The 17,086-nt window shown below is 44.8% G+C and overlaps 1 protein-coding gene across 2 annotated transcripts in view; it reads right to left on the reverse strand.

Annotated features, from left to right (window-relative positions):
• The window catches only part of PTDSS1 (phosphatidylserine synthase 1), a 62,773-nt gene that overhangs the window by 10,671 nt on the left and 35,016 nt on the right, over positions 1-17,086 (reverse strand). For both annotated transcript variants that reach the window (XM_036096127.2, XM_036096129.2), the window contains 4 exons: positions 13,539-13,680; positions 11,504-11,616; positions 8,564-8,629; positions 860-959 (listed from right to left, as the gene is read on the reverse strand). In XM_036096127.2, coding sequence (XP_035952020.1) covers positions 860-959; positions 8,564-8,629; positions 11,504-11,616; positions 13,539-13,680 — 421 coding nt within the window. The remainder of the gene's footprint in view (positions 1-859; positions 960-8,563; positions 8,630-11,503; positions 11,617-13,538; positions 13,681-17,086) is intronic.

The raw sequence follows: 17,086 nt of genomic DNA on the forward strand, positions 1-17,086 counted from the left end.
TATTAACACAGAGGATATTATGAGTCTCAGAAGTAAAGTTTAGAGATTCATCAGTTGCATAGAACACCCAGGGCTCATCACATCACATGTCCCCCTTAATACCCATCACCCAGTTATCCCATCCCCCCACCCCCGTCCCCTCCAGCAACCCTCTGTTTGTTTCCTACAGTTCATCATTTCTTATGGTTTGTCTCCCTCTCTGATTTTGTCTTTTCTTTTTCCCTCCCCTTCCCCTATCAGAGAAACATAATTATCATGATTTCATTCATATGTGCAATTTAAGAAACGAGACAGAGGATCATGGGGGAAGATCTTACTTCATTTTAAAGAAGAGGAAAAAGTCCCAGGACAGTGGAGCTAGAGGTCCCCAAGGGCTCTTCCCTTCAGAGAGGAAAATCATCCCACAGGGCTTGGCCCATCAAAGTCAGCCTGTGGGGCAGAAACTGCATGGTCTGAATACCTACAAGAACATCTTACATGGCCTACAAACCACAGTCCGTCATCTTGTACATAAACCCTTGAACAGCCATACATATGCTACGGGGCACTCTAACTGTCCTTGTCCCCTCATGGAGCTGAACTCCCATGAGCGAAATAAACGCACGTATGGTGCACCTGCAGAGGGCATCTGACCGGCACCTGCCCAGGTGACCTGTTTCGGATGCTGGGTGGTCTCATGCGTTTAATCTTGACCTTTAGACTGGTGGCCGGTTTTGGGTTATTAGAAATAGAAGCTCCTGTGTGTAAATTTCTGAAAGAACTTGATGCACAAGGGTTTTCGTTGTTGTTGTTTTGTTTTTTTAAAGAGACACCATGGGGAGTGTTGCTGACACTTCCGGGTAAAAAAGTAATGACTTACCACACAAAGAAGCCAAAGCACAACATAGAGTATTTGGGTCTTAGAGAAGAGATCTTGTCCAAATTTTATGCACACGATAGCTTCCAGGAAACCAATGACCCTAGTCAGACAGAATGAGAGATTAAATATTAATTCTTCTTATCAGATGCATTATACATATGCATATATACAGTGCAGGGCTGAGCAAATGCATTATCAGAAATACGCATTATTCCATCATTATACGCCGGTAGCAGGCTCCCCACAAAATGATACATGTTCTATTCCACAGCAATTTCTTCAGAAATAACATATATATTAGATTTAATACAAAGTTTATTTTATTGTTATTTTTTCTTAAGACTTAATTTTTTTAGAGCAGCTTTAGGTCACAACAAAACTGAGGGCAAGTACAGAGATCTGCCATGTACCTCCCTGCGTGTCACGACCCCTCCCCCAGAAGGGTCTATTTGTTACAACTGATGAGGCTACAGGGACATATCGTCATCACCCGAAGACCACAGTTCACATTAGCGTTCACTCCTGGTGTTGTACATTCTGTGGGTCTGGACTAATGTATAGTGATGTGCATTTACCATTAGAGGATCCTGCCCTAATAACCCTGTGTTCTGCCTATTTGTCTCTCCATACCTCCCCAGATATAATAAAATATTTTTCACATCTTCCTTTCTCCCAGACCAAATATTTTAATAGCTGGAAGCCTCCAACTCAGCCCATCACCATTGGGGTGAACTGTCACTGCCCCTGTTGGGAACCCACTTATTCTGCCACTCGATCTCCTCAGCTGTTGGCAAGTTTTCCTTGTCTCAGGCTGGTATCTGCCTCCTTTTGCCCATGGATCCTAACTCTGTCCTCCAGTCGTACAGGGTGAGTTCGAGCCTCCCGAGTAGTCTTTCAGGGACTTGAAGGCAGCAATCACATTCCCTCCCAGACTTCGAAGCATTTCCAGATTTCATATTCCCCGTTCTTGCTGACCACATAAATAAACCTTTATCCTCCAAACATAAAAATGTTAAAGAAAACAATTTTGTTTTACTCTTTAGTTAAAAGAGGAAAGGGGGGGGGGAAGCCACTCTTACATTCTGCATCTTCACTTATGAATATAAAGATCAGATCTTTACTAAGGTTCAGAGCTTGAAGGTAAGAACAGAGGAAGTGAGGATAATAGCGCTGGCCGTGTGATCCCAAAGACTACCCAAGAATGCTGATTTCACACAACTCCACTTTAGGTGTTCCTCACTTGAGATGGAATCTGGTCAATCAGGGATTGGTGTAGTTGCACAGATACTCTCTCAAAAGGCAAGAAGGGGCTCAGGAGGTCCTCGGTCCCCCTACCCAAGGGCACAAAGGTCACTGCCATCATCAAATGTATGGATGGCTCTAAACAACGGAACACCTCAAATCTGAACCAAAGCAGAAAATCTCCTTAACATATCGTTAGAGAGTTTGGGGTTCTTTTCCCTTAGCCCCAACCAAACAATGTTTAGGAGTGGTTGGCCTGAATCTCTAAAGACCACCTCCGCCCCATGCCACCCCCAACAAAGTACATGTGTGAGAAAGCATCATTCTACCTGGGATACAGTGCTGGGCTGAGTGTCACCAGAATGCTCAAGTCAGGACTGTGAGGTGCCGCTAGATGGCAGCACAGAGCAGGCAGGTGCCTGGCGGGCGGAGGGGGGCTCCGAAAGAATACTTAACCCTTGGCTGGGGCTTCTTGAAGAATTACAAGAGCAAGTGCTCAGCCCAGGAAGTCAGTGTGCTCATCTGCCCTTCAGCCAGACGAAACACCCAGTTTACTGTGAGAGTTTTGGGTATTCAACTCGATCCAGTCACCTTTCAAAACCACAGGAACTAGGGCTGTGATTCTCAAACTTCTATGACCTGAGACCCAGAGCAAGAAACACATTTTTCTTTGTCACACACACACACACACACACACACACACACAACTGAAACAAAAGTTCCACAAGATAATTTGTTCCTTTACTTTGATATTTTTGTATTCTATTTTGTTTTAAGAAAACGCTGGTCAGGGCCCACCTAATTGACTTCATAATGGCCGGAAGTTAAAGACAACAGAGCGTTTCAGTTAGCGGCTTCAGGGTTAGGATTTGCTCCCTCGTGCTGAGGGATCTTAGCTAAGCCGTGGTCCCTGCGTGTGGCCTTCTCAGTGAGCACGTGATCACTGAGCAAAGTTCCGTGGCAGGAAGTGAGGGGAAGGCAGAAGAGATGAGGCACAGAGCAACATGGGTCTTGAGGGCCACGTGAGGGTGTGGCTTTTAGTCTGAGGAAGGGTTTCGAACAAAGGACAAAGCAAACATGACTCAATTTCCATTTTAATATGGTCATTCTGGGGGTAGGAGCAGGGAGGCTTCTAATGTGGGGAGAGGACCAGGGGAGCTGCTATGGAGGTGTGAGAAGCAGTGGGAACTGGGATGCATTAAACCCAACAATCACATGGACCCTTTCCCACTAGTCATTGCCCCCCACCCATTATCCCTGGCCCCCTGAGGGAATCCTGATAAAGTCCTTACGGAAGGCTGACGTTACTTTGTACAAGACCCAAGTGGCTGCTCGTTTAGGGCTGAGTCCAAAGGCTTGGGCACACAGGCAGCCCGTGTTACTGAGCCTGTCAGCGGCGACCGCACAACCTCCTCACCAAGGCGGTGGGGTGGGGCGCAAATTTACATCTCTCTGATCTTTACCAGACTGAACTCGGTGACCAGGCCGTGGTTTGATGGAATTCAGTCCGGGCTGTTACTCCCTTTGATGCCTCTGCCCATCGTTATCTTTAATCAGCAAGGTTAGAAGGCAGCCAAACATCTGGGCTGCCTGAGGTGCTCCTGCCTGGGGACGAGGCTGGTCTGCTGACTCGGACCTTCTCGGCTCCCCTACCCTGGGGAACCTGCTCCTTCCAGACATGGTACAAATAAAGATGACATTAACGTAGAGTCCGGGGTAAGGAGCTCCTCACTGGGTGGGATAAGAACGCAGGCAGGTACATTACAGAAACTTGAGACACAAAACACTGGGCATCCGAGCCAACCCGGAGAAGCAGAGGATGTTTTCAGTTGGCCAACAAAACCCACTTCAGGAGGAAGCCACAGCCTGGGTGCACCTGGCACGTACCGAACATACTGCCCCCTGGCTGCACGAGAACCCGCTGCTGGGATGGCTCGCGGTGGGACCCTCCCGCCGTGGAAAGGAGACACGTACACACGGGACACATCTACCACACAACCACACAGGTCCCCAGGAACTGGGTTCCGGTTCTGGTTAGGGTGAGCAAAGACAGCTTTGTAGAAGTGATACTGAGCTAAGCTTTACCAGATAGAAATAAAAGGTCCAACTGTGTTCCATGGAACTTTCTGACTTCCCAAGATCCCCAGGGGCAGGGTGGGAAGGGTGGGAAGGGGGGCAAAGGGTCCTGGGTAGTTCTGCTCAACTGTTTTTGCTATTAGGATTTGGGGAAAGATATCATTTGGGGAACAGGATTCAGCTGCTAAAAAAATTTTTGTACCTACTGCCAGAGGTTTTGGGCTGTCAGTGGAGGTGTTTTTGAGGAAGGAAGCAGGGAGTGGCGGGATCGAGAATGGTATGAAGAGAGAGACAGTGGGAAAAGGCAACTGGCTATGAAGTTACCCTAGGAGTGTGAGCACAGAGGGCATGACACAGGGATGGGCAGATGGGGGCGGGGGGGGGAGGTGAGGGACGCAGGAGGCTGTGAACAAAGGTCAGCAGCAAGAGACGGGGGACCAGGTCGTGCTGGGAGAGGTCAGAATGGGATGAGACCTCCCACAAAGGTCTGTTCCCCTCACACACACCCTCCTCCTGGAAGGACCCTGTGCCTCACAGCTGTTGTCCATCCTTCCGGGAGAGGTGGGGGGAAACCCAAAAGAGGCTGGAAGAACAAGCACAATTATAAGAAATTGTGGAGTGGAGTGAGACGTGGAATGGGCAGCCAGCAGAGGAAACTGAGAAGGAACAGAAAAGTAGGAGGAAAACCAGGCCAGCCGCTGCAGAAGGAACAGTTTCAAGATGGCAGATGCTGGGGAGAAGACAGGAGAGCTGCGGATGGAGGAAGGACTTGCTGATTTGGGACTGGCCTTGGCCAGAACAGTTCAGCAGAGCACCGGAGACAGCAGCTGATTGTCAAAGGGGCACCAGTAGGGTTAGGATGACATGGAGCTAAGGGCAGTTCCGACAGTGAGGCAGACGCAGTCCTGGAGCCCCCCAGGCTCAGTAGACTCTTACCCAACACCCCCAAGGTCCCACCCAGGAACTTTCTCGGGAAGGAAAAGTGACGGCTCACTCCTGCGACAGCCAAAGCTTTTGGATACCCTCCTTCAGGGCCACGTGATCAAACATCTTTTCTTTATACATCAGGCTACTTCTCTCTTGTTTGGAAACTCAATTATGATGAGGGATGCGTGGGGAGAAAGACGAAGATAAAGATGGTATAAAGTGTACCCCTGGGGAATCTGTTCATATCGGTCTGGCCCTAATGCCCCCACACAGCTGGAAATAGCATAATGGGACTTCCTAAAGAGAGGAGGGGCCGGCTTTTTCACACCACTGCTTTCTCCTTGGTGGGGTTCCCATTCCTTAGCTGGATGGAGTCCTATCTCTCTGCTGGGCACAGCGTGTTTGAGTATAAAAGGCTTAAAAGCTCAGGTCTATGGCGCAACTGTGGGAGACCACATTGTAAGTCTGTATTTAGTTACATCAGCGAGTAACTAATACAAACTTTTTCTGGGTATAACATTTACAGAAGAAAAAAGTGCCCTCTTCAGGAGAAAAAGTTGTGGAATGGTGGGAAAGACACCTCAGGTGGTCCTGTTTGCCTTTTCCCCTCCCCCGCCCACCTCCCCCAAAGCAAAATTCCACTGTCGCTATAAGGGGCGCTCTACTCTGTTCCCCCACATCTCCACACCATGCTAAAGCCTGAAATTACTCTCAAACTAGTGAAAAGGAAGCTACAAAGCAGTTCCTAGTTATTAAAAGAAATGAGACATTTACACATTTGCAGTTTTGTTTTTGTTTTTGTGAAAGAGAGAGTGTGTGTGTGTGTGTGTGTGTGAGCTAGGGGAGGGCAGAGGGAAGAGAGAGAGAATCCTCAAGCTGGGTCCATGCTCACCGCTGAGCCGGATATAGGGCTTGATCTCACAACCCTGAGATCATGATCTGAGCTGGAATCAAGAGTCGGATGCTTAAAGGACGGAGCCACCCAGGCAGCCCAACATTTGCTGTTTTGATAAGAGATGGAAATAACACAAGACGAAGGCAGCAGGGAGACAGGAGGAGGGATGAGGCAGAAGAGCGGAGGTGGTTTTCCGAGGGGCAAAGCTGCAGAGAGAGAAGACAAGGCTTGGGCCCAGTTGTTTCTCCTTCGCCGGCTCACGGGAGGTGGCTCTTGCCAATGTCCACACGCCCAGGAGGATGGCTATGTGTGATTCATGGAGAGGCCTTTGTTATTTTCAGCATGACCCACTAGTTCGCAAGATTCCGGAGTCCTGATACCACCCTGCTGGGAGCTCTCCATTCTCAAGAAGCATACCAAATAAGCCCAATGAGCACTCCTTTGCATTTTGCTTTATTTTATTTGGTCACTTTCAACAAGTTGCGACTTTTCTGTCAGCAGCGTTTTCTGCCGCTCGGGCCCTGTTGATTTTGCCATTTCTCCTACCACCAGGGATTGTATTTTTTGGCCGCCTGATGAGAAACCAACTTTGCTGTGGCACCACCTCTCTCTCCTTTCCCTCAACAGGTAAACAGAGACGGTTGTGTGGAAAATACGTCTACTCGCAGCAGAGTGAAGGCTCTGGAAGGACTTCAGAATATGAAGAGAAAACTGCATGTGGACAGAAGGTTCCCATAAGCGGTGGAGGAGGACTCAAATGCTCTGTAGACAAGAAGACGCAAAACCAATGCTTCTTGTCCTCTGTGGGCGGGACAGGAAGAAGGAGAGCCCACCTCCCTCCTCTGCATGACTCAACAAATGTGCCCTGACAGGGCCTCTGCTCAGTCTATGTAAGTAAGTTCTCTCTCCTGTCAGATCACTAAACAGTGGAAAGCTAATCCATGTTATCACGCGGTAAGCTACTCTGGGTATGAAAATCAGTTGATAGTACAGAATGTATGAGAAATAAGGACAATGACCCTTTGTGTTCTGGGAGCGGGGAAAAGCCTGCCTACAGCTAACTTGAGTAACCCCTCAGACTCTGAAATGAAAGCTGGACACACACACACACACACACACACACACACACGCACAGAAATGTTTACAAGGAATAACATAGAAATGTTAACCACGATTATCTCTGACCGGGTGACTTCTTTGGATCATCTTTAGTTTCTTCTTTTGCCACTTTTTTTTTTTTAAACATTTTATTTATTTATTTGACAGAGAGAAATATAGCGAGAGAGGGAACACAAGCAGGGGGAGTGGGAGAGGGAGAAGCAGGCTTCCCGCAGAGCAGGGAGCCCTATGCGGGGCTCGATCCCAGGACCCTGGGATCATGACCTGAGCCGAAGGCAGACACTCAATGTCTGAACCACCCAGGCGCCCCTCTTTTGCCACTTTTTAATCTATACATATGTATTACCATTTTAACTGGGAAAAAGAAAGTTAACTCTGCTTAAAAATCTGTTGAAGTAGTAATTTCTTCCCTACTATGGGTACTCATCAAATTTTCTTTATGCCATCACACTCAATCGAGAACCTAGATTAGGTCTTGAATCTAAGCTGCCTCAGGGACTGAACCTCACACACAGATGTGCTGGCCATCTCTGGAACCTGAGTTGCTACGTGGAATGGTAAACTGCTGGTGATATCTAAGCAAAAGAACCACTTACCTGAGATACTGAAGATGGTCTCGCATTTAACACTGCGGGGTTAAACTACATAGCCTATGGTCTTTCCAAATCATTTTTTTTTTCTTTCAAGATTTTATTTAAATTCTAGTTAATTAACATATATAATGGGTAGAATTAGTTCCAGGCACAGAATTTAGTGATTCATCAGTTGCATATAACACCCAGTGCTCATTAAAACAAGTGCCCTCCTTAATGCCCATCACTCACTTACCCCACCCCCCCGCCCACCTCCCCTCCAGAAACCCTGTTTGTTCCCTATAGTTAAGAGTCTCTTATGGTCTTTCAAAACATTTAAATAATAATATATTAAGATAACATTGGTATCTGTAACAAGACAATAAATTGTGGACATGTGACTATGTTTTAGCTCTCTTTGGAACAATAAAATTATGCCTTGGTAGGTAGGAAGCAGCTGTTTTAAGGGGCCTTTCTGATGTGAAAGTAACATAAAGCATCAGTAAGGCTATCACAAAATGATGTCCCAAACTTGTCCCTGAATTTAGAGGGAATTTGAACAATCCATGATCTATTTATTTCATAAAATAAAGCCTCCCAAGTTCTATGCAGAATATATCCTTTGGTTTCCTATTTTTCTTAAAAAGCAGTTTGTATATCATCTTTTCTATAATTTGCCAATCAACTACAATATTCTAAACTTAAATCAGAAAAGAGAATGTTAAAAAAATGAAAAGACATATAAAAACAACAGCAAGCCTTCATAGGAAAATTGTACTGAGAGGCACTTAATGTGTAGGGTCAACAACCAACCAACGAAATTTAAAGGCTCAAGTGGTTTTGAAACGTCCACAGTAAGAGATTATTACTCACCCAAACACCCAGCACTGTGTTCCTACGCGTTTGCACTGCGTGTCAGTGAGGTAAGCATAGTACTGCCTGAAAGAACAAAGGTGGAATTCATTGAGAGCTTCTGGAAGACCAAGGGGTCGGTATAGAATTAAATCACTTTGACAGAGTAAATATAAAAGATGTTCCGACTGGTTCTACACACTGCAGCTGCCTGGTCTACTTCTAGTCCAGGGCATAGAAAGCCAGCGCCCGCTGAAACATTCCTGTAAGAGGTTAAGAGTTCGGGCTGGGTTTGGAAGGAGGAGAGAGCACGGTTTAAAGAGCCAATTATTCGCAAAGGCGGTTTTGATTCGGGGACAGAATGGGTGCTTCAAGTCTCTCTGCGTGGAAGTGGTTCCAGAGGGTCACGTACACGTCAGTCACTGTCTCCTCTGGCACTCTCCGGGACAAAGGTTGCTGATTGTAACCCAGGCAGGGCAGACACCCATTTTTGGCTCTCAGGAACTGGAATGGGACCCCGGTGGCAGTTCACTGCGCACTGAATACCAACGACTCTGAATGCTACTGATGAGATCAGAAAAAAAGAGGCAATGATACGGAGTTGAAAGGCTTAGAGCAACACCGTCCAATAGGTATGTAATACAAGCCACAAGTGTGATTTAAAATCTTCCAGCGGCCATGTCAAAGAAGTAAAAGGAACAGGTAATATTCGTTCTAGTAACTTAGGTTATTTAATCCAACATACTGGAAACAGCTACCACGAAGTATTTTACATTGTTTCTGCACTAAGTCTAAAATATGGTATTTGCCTCGTATAGCACATTTTAATGCAGGCTAGTCACATTTCCAGTGCTCGCTAACCGTGTAAGCGACTGCCGTTTAGCCCGGCACAAGCTTAGACCCTCATAACTACCCCCAAACTCAATCCATCCCTTCAGAAGTAGCATCTGAAGCGGGAGCTCATCATCTTTAGGGGGGGTCACAGAATCTGAGGATTTAATGAAACCCATGATCAAGGCACATGAACACACACACACACAAAATTTTGCATTAAGCCTCAGGGGATTCGTGGATACCTGAAGGTCATCCACAAACTATCATCTCCTCACGCCAAAGGCCTGAGTGGAGAATTCTAGTCATAAAGCATTCAGGTCTACCTCTAACTTCACATTTTCATGACCTAATACGCTTTTACCAGTTTAGCGACTCTACCCTCCGATCGCACCCATCCCCTTAGACTGCACTTTATATTATCAGATTCAAAGAATGTTCAATCAAACATCTTCTCAAAACAAGAGAGTCAAAGTGAAAGGGAAGAAAACAGAGATATGGTCTGTATGATTTATCCTGAAGCCTGTAGGTTTCCTCTCCTTTTAGGGGCCTGGCACACACTCCTTGGAGCGGCTGTGTTAAAACCCGCTAGGAGCACCTCCATCTTTCCAAGCAGCTTGTCACAGCGTCTTCTTACGCAGGAAATGCCTCTGGTTGGTATAAAAGCACAGAAAAAGTGGCTGATTTTTAAACAAAAAAAGAATCGTGTAGAAATCCATAGGGTCTGGCAAAAATGTTAAGCTCTCAAAAAAACTCAAAATACTGGGCATTTAGTCTCCAGTTTTTGAGATGTTTAACGATATTGAAATTTTGTGATCAGATGTGGTTTGTGCTTCTGTTTTATAAGAGGTTTCCTTTCCCCGCGTACTGACTTTGTTGATTATTCCTAATTTTACGAAGAAGCTGCTGCTAATCTTTCTTGAAGATAATTGTGAGCTTCAAATTAAATTAAATTTTAAATGAGAGAAGGAGGTTCCAATCCACCAAGGGAAAATAGCATATTTACAAGAAAACGACTTCAACAGGCCACTGGTCTGTGACACGTCAGAACGCTGCCTGCCTACCAACTGCTGGTTTCCCGTTTGGTTCATAATGAACACCAGAGAGGGAATTTTGGGCCTTAACTCCACAGGACTCAGTTGTATCTTACTTGGTTTGTTCAATCCAGATCTGGGGGGAAATATATATAGATAGATGCAGATACATAAATATCTATAGAGATATATATTATATATAATACATCTATATATCTATATATGTTTGTTTCTTTTTTGTAATAATTAATGAGGACCAGAAGACGTGCTGGCTGGAATAAGGTTTGTTTGACCAAAAACACCCACTCTTCTTGGCAAGTGAGGCCCTCTGCTTGTGTGGTTTGCATGCACATTAAAAATGATGAATTAAGTTATCCCACAGATTCTGGAAAGCTAACCCTTGTAACTGCTTAGTTTATATTTGAATCAACTGCGCAGATATCTTTGGTGTTATTACTGTTCAATGCCGGTACTCCAACATTAACTGCAAAACCCAAATGTCATTAGCTCTAAGTAGGAAAAATGAAACAGATGAAACTATGTCTGTCTGATACTGACTGGAATCAGTCTACATGAGGGGCAGTCTCCAAAGAACGCCTCACCTCTGGGGCCCTACCCGAATCGGAGGAACAACAGCATGAATATCCAAGCTTACCTCAGTTGTCCTGGAGGATGACAGGAAGGACACTGTTAAAAGGAAATTAACTGGCTCTAAAAGAGCGAATAAAGTATCATTCTAAAATAACGTCATTTATGACTTGTGATCCACCATTAAAACTTTTGTATTTTTTAATCACCTCATTTTTGAAAAAAAGCATCACTGCTACTCTTTTTTTTTATTTAAAGGATGTTAAACGGGTAAAAAAGGAACAGCAGTGGAGGATGATAAAAAGGTTTGAAGATAATGGTGTGTGTGGTGTTCTCACTTCATGTGACTCAGGTCTGAGAGCAAAACATTTTCTTCATATTCAGATGTATAATCCTTTAATATTTTCATGGAAAATCTGCTAGTTTATGTGACTTTCCTTATGCTGAACAGGAGAATACATAGCAGGTTAATGTGCTCAAATGACAAGTCAGGCTTGTATAGAATTACCTCACTGTGGGAGCCGTGATGCCACCAATGAAGAGAATTCTACACCAACTTAATGGATGACTGGCTTGGAACACAAAGATATGTTTCAAGAAGAAGGTATTCAACTCAGTTAGCTGAAAAAGAAGGAGGCATTAGTGAACTTGATACCGCATGCTAAGTCATAATAATATATTCCTTGTTATGGGCACTCTAAAAAAATAATTAGCACGTTCAAAGCATTTTCAGAAAATAGATGGGGACTTCCAAGTCGCTACAGGAATAGCTGCTATTTTTAAACTAAGTAACAGCCAGTACAATATTGGCACCAACCAACTAGGGGTTACGGGGGAGGTGCTGGGGTGGGGGAAGGGGTATATGGTGGCATCAGCTGTCGTGTTTCCTGGGGCGTGGCTGCCACTTGGGTCATGCATGATCTGCTGGAACAGTTGGGAGGGAGATGCTTTGAGAACAGCAGAAATCATGAAGACAAGTATTTGCCATGGAACACTTACGAAGTCTTACAGAAATCAGGCCGGTCTAAGAGATGTAGGACTATAGGAAAGTGAGTTCTTTAATCACCAAAAGAAGCTTGAGAATGAGAAATGACTGGGAATGCATGTAGCACGTGCCTTGGCCAAAGGCAGCTCTTAAAGGTGGGTGTAAAGGGTTGGTTCAAGGTTTCATCTACGGGCCGTGCTCCTTTTCCCTGAGGTGAGCATCCCAGTGCAGCTCATCACATGAGGCAGCAAGGGGATGTGTTCCCTGCCGAGCCGGCCTGGACGCATTTCCCGTCCAGATTAAGCAAGGAGCAGAGATTAAGGAAGGTCACTGCTTGGAAAACATGGACCAGCAGGCTCATTTCAGTGACGTAAGACGCGTGTCTTTTCCCATAGCACTGATTTTAAGGGTATAAAATTAAAAAATGGTCCACTAATTACCACCACACGTGGAAAGCTGGTTACAGCTAGGTGCTCGCGCTCACGGGAGAGGTGTGCTCCGGGTAATGCTGCCCTTCTAGGAGCACAGCTGGCTATCTCTCCTGGACGAATCCAAACTCCTGCTCAGTTCGTGGATTAAAGGAAAACCTACACCTTCCTGGATATTGCTCTCACGTGGTAAAACTTAATCCCCATCCATTTAAACTCCCATTTTTATACATACGGACTTCCCCGAACCACGGTGACTATTTTAACTATTCACATACAATTCTGTATCCCTAAAGTCCATTTACTGAGATTAGCATTAGTATTCTCCACGTGTGGACCAGGATGATTGTCTTCAAGGTGACACATGCTTATTTTTTGTTATGCGGGGAGTATTTTGTGCATGTGTTCAAAATATAATTTCTCTTCAGGCAAAAGCTAGTCTCCCAAAGTTGTAAAATAATTAACCTGGGGGCGGGAGGATCAACACAAAAGGCTATCTCTAGAAAACAGAGATGTTTGGTAATCCTTTTCCAAGACCCTTGGCTGTCTCAATCATTTCAAGCACGTAGTGGGCTGCGTGGAAGAAGACCTTCCCTCCACTGACAGCACCTTCCTGGAGGACCCAGGTCCCCAAAGGGCTCCAGGGCCCCACAGGTAGTCGAGGGCTTCTTTACTCAGCTCTCTACATATTACCCAGAGTGGTAACAGCTGAGGCACAATTTTAAAAATCAAACATTAAATTTGGAACGTAGGAAAAAGCCTTTGCATTTGTTCCTTTGGTCCTGCAAATGATCACTCCGAAAAGCTATCCAATGCCTAACTCCTTGGGTGACAGATGCTGACCAAAAGCTTCTTTCGGGGAATTTTAAGCTGTTTCTAATTTGCAGTTCAAAGAAAGATACTTGAAAATGTCTTCCCCAGGAAGCAAGACCTTAGGCCTGGTAACACCATTCGGTTTAATTATTCTACATGTCAGCTGCAGGATCTTCTGTCTTCTGAACCAGCCAGCAGCAGCTAAGCAGTGTCAATTAGCATTAACTCTAAATTCCGGGATGGTTCTTATTTTGCTTTTGTACTCCGCCCCCCACCCCCCACCCCCGCCACCGAGTTCCGGGCATCTGAAAAAATACCTGCCAGATGATCATGAAAAGGTATATTCCAGCCACTCTCTGAAATGAAGATTTGGGGTCAAACCATCGAACGTAGGTCCAACTAGCAGGAGTAAACTGGAGCACGGCTCTTTTGATTTTCCCGGTGGTGGTGTGGATGTCTCTGTAAGAAGAGAATGGCCCCAGTGAAAATCCGAAGAGATAAGGAAGGGGAAGAATAAAAAAACAAAAAGACAAGAAAAAAATAAAAAAAAACCGGCACTGACAATTTTACAACGCATGCTCAGAAGAAAAAGATCCCTGTCGAGTCGAACCGTCTCTCCAACAATGATCTCTCTATCCATACGAAGCGTGGAGAGCTGTGTACTCGATGGGGCATTTCAGGGATGACAGGCACAGGGCAGAGGTCAGGTCACCGCAGAGCCAGGAGAGGCCTTCACTTGTGAACGGGTGACAAAAGAGGCTGAGGCATTAAGCACCTGGAACCAGGCCAGGGAGAATGAGGGCGCCGGCAAGGATGGGATCCCACCCGCTGTGCATCTCCCAAGTCAGGGCATTTTAGACAACTTGTTCCATACTCTGAGGTCACCCACACCATTTCTTCATCCTACGTGTTCCTAAGATAAGTGAACAGTTGGGGATGACAAACAGTGGTTTTTAACCTTCCTTAGTTTTAATCCTAGAAATCACTCAGTTAAAAACTTCAAATTCCCATGACAGAACAGGTCAGGGCTTTTATTCTTGTGGGAGAGAGGTGAGGGTTTGTTCCTTCATTCATTCACCTAACCCATCAACAAGCATGTACTGAGAAAATCTCGGGGCGCCTGGGTGGCTCAGTCAGTTAAGCATCTGCCTTCAGCTCAGGTCATGATCCTGGAGTCCTGCGATCGAGTCCCACATTGGGCTCCTTGCTCATTCAGGGGAGCCTGCTTCTCCCTCTGCCTGCCACTCTGCCTGCTTGTGCTCGCTCTCTCGCTGACAAATAAATAAATAAAATCTTTAAAAAAAAAAAAAAAGAAAAAGAAAATCTCGCAGCAAAAAGATTTGAGGCACAACAGCAACAACAAAAAAAAAACAGAGATTATCCAAAAATAAACAAAAACTATGAAGGACTTGTATTTAAAAAAAAAAAAACCAACTATATGGAAAGAGGAAGAGGAATCTGGGAATAAAGAGAGTGACACAGTGGGATTAAGTATTGGAATGCTTAATACAGATCTTTCTCAATTTATGACGGGGTTCCGTCTTGAAAGACCCATCATAAATTGGAAATATCATAAGATGAAAATGCATTTAACACACCTAACCTACCAAACATCATAGTTTAGTTCAGCCCACCTTAAACTTGCTCTGAACACTTGCATTTGTCTATGGCAGTTGGGCAAAAATCTAACGCAAAGCCTCTTTGATAATAAAGCGTTGAGTATCTCATGTAACTTATGGAATACTGTACTGAAAGCTGAAAAACAGTGGTTGTCTGGGTGCAGAATGGTGGTGAGTATCTCGGTCGTTTGCCCTCATGATCGCCTGGCTGACCGGGAACTACGCTGCCACCGCCCAGCATCGCGAGAGGGGGTCCTACGTGCAGCCCTAGCCCAAGAAAAAGATCCAAACTCAAAACTCAAAGTATGATTTCTACTGAATGCTTATCACTTTCACACTATTGTAAAGTCAAAAATCATGAGGTCAAACCATTGTAAGTCAGGATTGTCTGTAAAGAGGCCAATTCAACTTTATATTCATTTATATATTTGACGTTAATATAAAAAAAAAACACCAGTGGGATTTCTGCTTATTAGTTGGGCTTGTGTTTTGGTAAACTGACAAAACGACTTTCAAGTTGAATCTAAAGCATAAATGTATGAAAACGGGGAAGCGTTATGGCAGTGTGTAAAGAGCCAGGCAGCCTGACGTAAAATCAGACTCAGCTGCTTGCTACCTGTGTGTCCCTTAGGCAAAGTACTAAACCTAGTTCTCACTGTCGCCGTCCCTAGAAGGAAGAGAGAAGTAGTGTCAATCCCTAGGACTGAGGTCAGGCTCAAATGAGAAAGCTTGCTTACAGCACCATCTGGCACCAGCTATGGTTTTTGTTCCGTTATATACAGTCTTAACGATATTAAAAAGTGTGTTTTCAAGCCAGTACCTGAAGAAAGGGTTACTTAAGGAGTGGGGAAGGGATGCCTGGGTGGCTCAGTTGGTTAAGCAACTGCCTTCGGCTCAGGTCATGATCCTGGAGTCCCGGGATCGAGTCCCACATCGGGCTCCCTGCTCGGCAGGGAGTCTGCTTCTCCCTCTGACCCTCCCCCCTCTCATGCTCTCTCTCTCTCATTCTCTCTTTCAAATAAATAAATAAAAATATTAAAAAAAAAAAAAGGAGTGGGGAAAACTGTTGAATCAATTGCAAAAACACTATGAAATCCCTCCCTCACACCATATACCAAATTAAGTTTGAGAAAGATTAAATAAGTTACTCATAATAAAAAACCAAACCATGAAGAACTGGAAGAAAATACAGGTCAACATTTACCTAAAGAAAAAGACTGAAAGTTTTTGAAGTTTAAACAGAGTATCTACCACAAAGAAAATTAAAACTAGATGACAAAATGGAAAATGAAGTCACATTTATGAGAGTGTTAATACTCTTAACCTATAAAAAGCACTAATAAAAAGAGGGAAAACCTAATAGACATGGCCTAGAAATTCAGTATCTCACAATTCTATGTGGGATAACACTGAAGAAGGATTAAAGGTAAAATTCAAAGGAACAGTGAAATGGACACATACATATATTAGTGAACATGGGTGAGAATATAAATGGGTATAAATAAATTTATTTACAGAAAAAAAGAGTCAGAAATTTACACAAAGATATATGTTCAAGAATGTTCACTCTAGCTTTCTTCATAAAACTGAAAACTTTGAAACAACTAAATGACCACAAAAGGGAACTGGTTAAATACCTCATGATTTATTCACAGGTTGGGATCTGAAGAAGCCCTTAAAATCATGGTTTAGGAGACTAATGATGTGGGAAAATGCTTATATTTTGTTTGATAAATAAATGAAGGTGAAAACACAATAAAAACAACTACTTTCATGATCACCTTCCCTCCTTGTCAGCGGCACAGTTCCTGTGACTGTCAAATTGAGGAGCGAATTCAGGGGAGCAGGCTGAGCCATGACGGAGGTGGGCTCTGTGTCCCATGGTGGCACAGAGGAGGGACGTGCGACTTGAATCAGAGAGTCAGAGACAACTACCTGGAGAGGTATCAAGGGAGTCGAGGTAGAAAAGGAGAGGACCCGTCACCCTGGCACATGGGGACACAGGTCAAACCCAAGTCCAGAGGAGCACGTACTCGGGCTCAGAACCTCGGGTGCCCCAGAGGGCCTGGAGAAAAGGAGCGGACCTGCCCAGCCCCCTCTGTGCACTTTGCCCTAAACACCATGAGAAGCCATCACAGAGGAATGACACGATGAATCTGACGTTCTGAAAAAGATCGCTCGGAGGGGGTAACCGGGGAACAGGGGGCTAATTAATCCAGTGATGGCAGGGTGAATTCAGGCTGAGG

The sequence above is a fragment of the Halichoerus grypus genome, chromosome 5 (genome assembly GCF_964656455.1).
Source record: "Halichoerus grypus chromosome 5, mHalGry1.hap1.1, whole genome shotgun sequence".
In the NCBI taxonomy this organism is placed as follows: Eukaryota; Metazoa; Chordata; class Mammalia; order Carnivora; family Phocidae; genus Halichoerus; species Halichoerus grypus.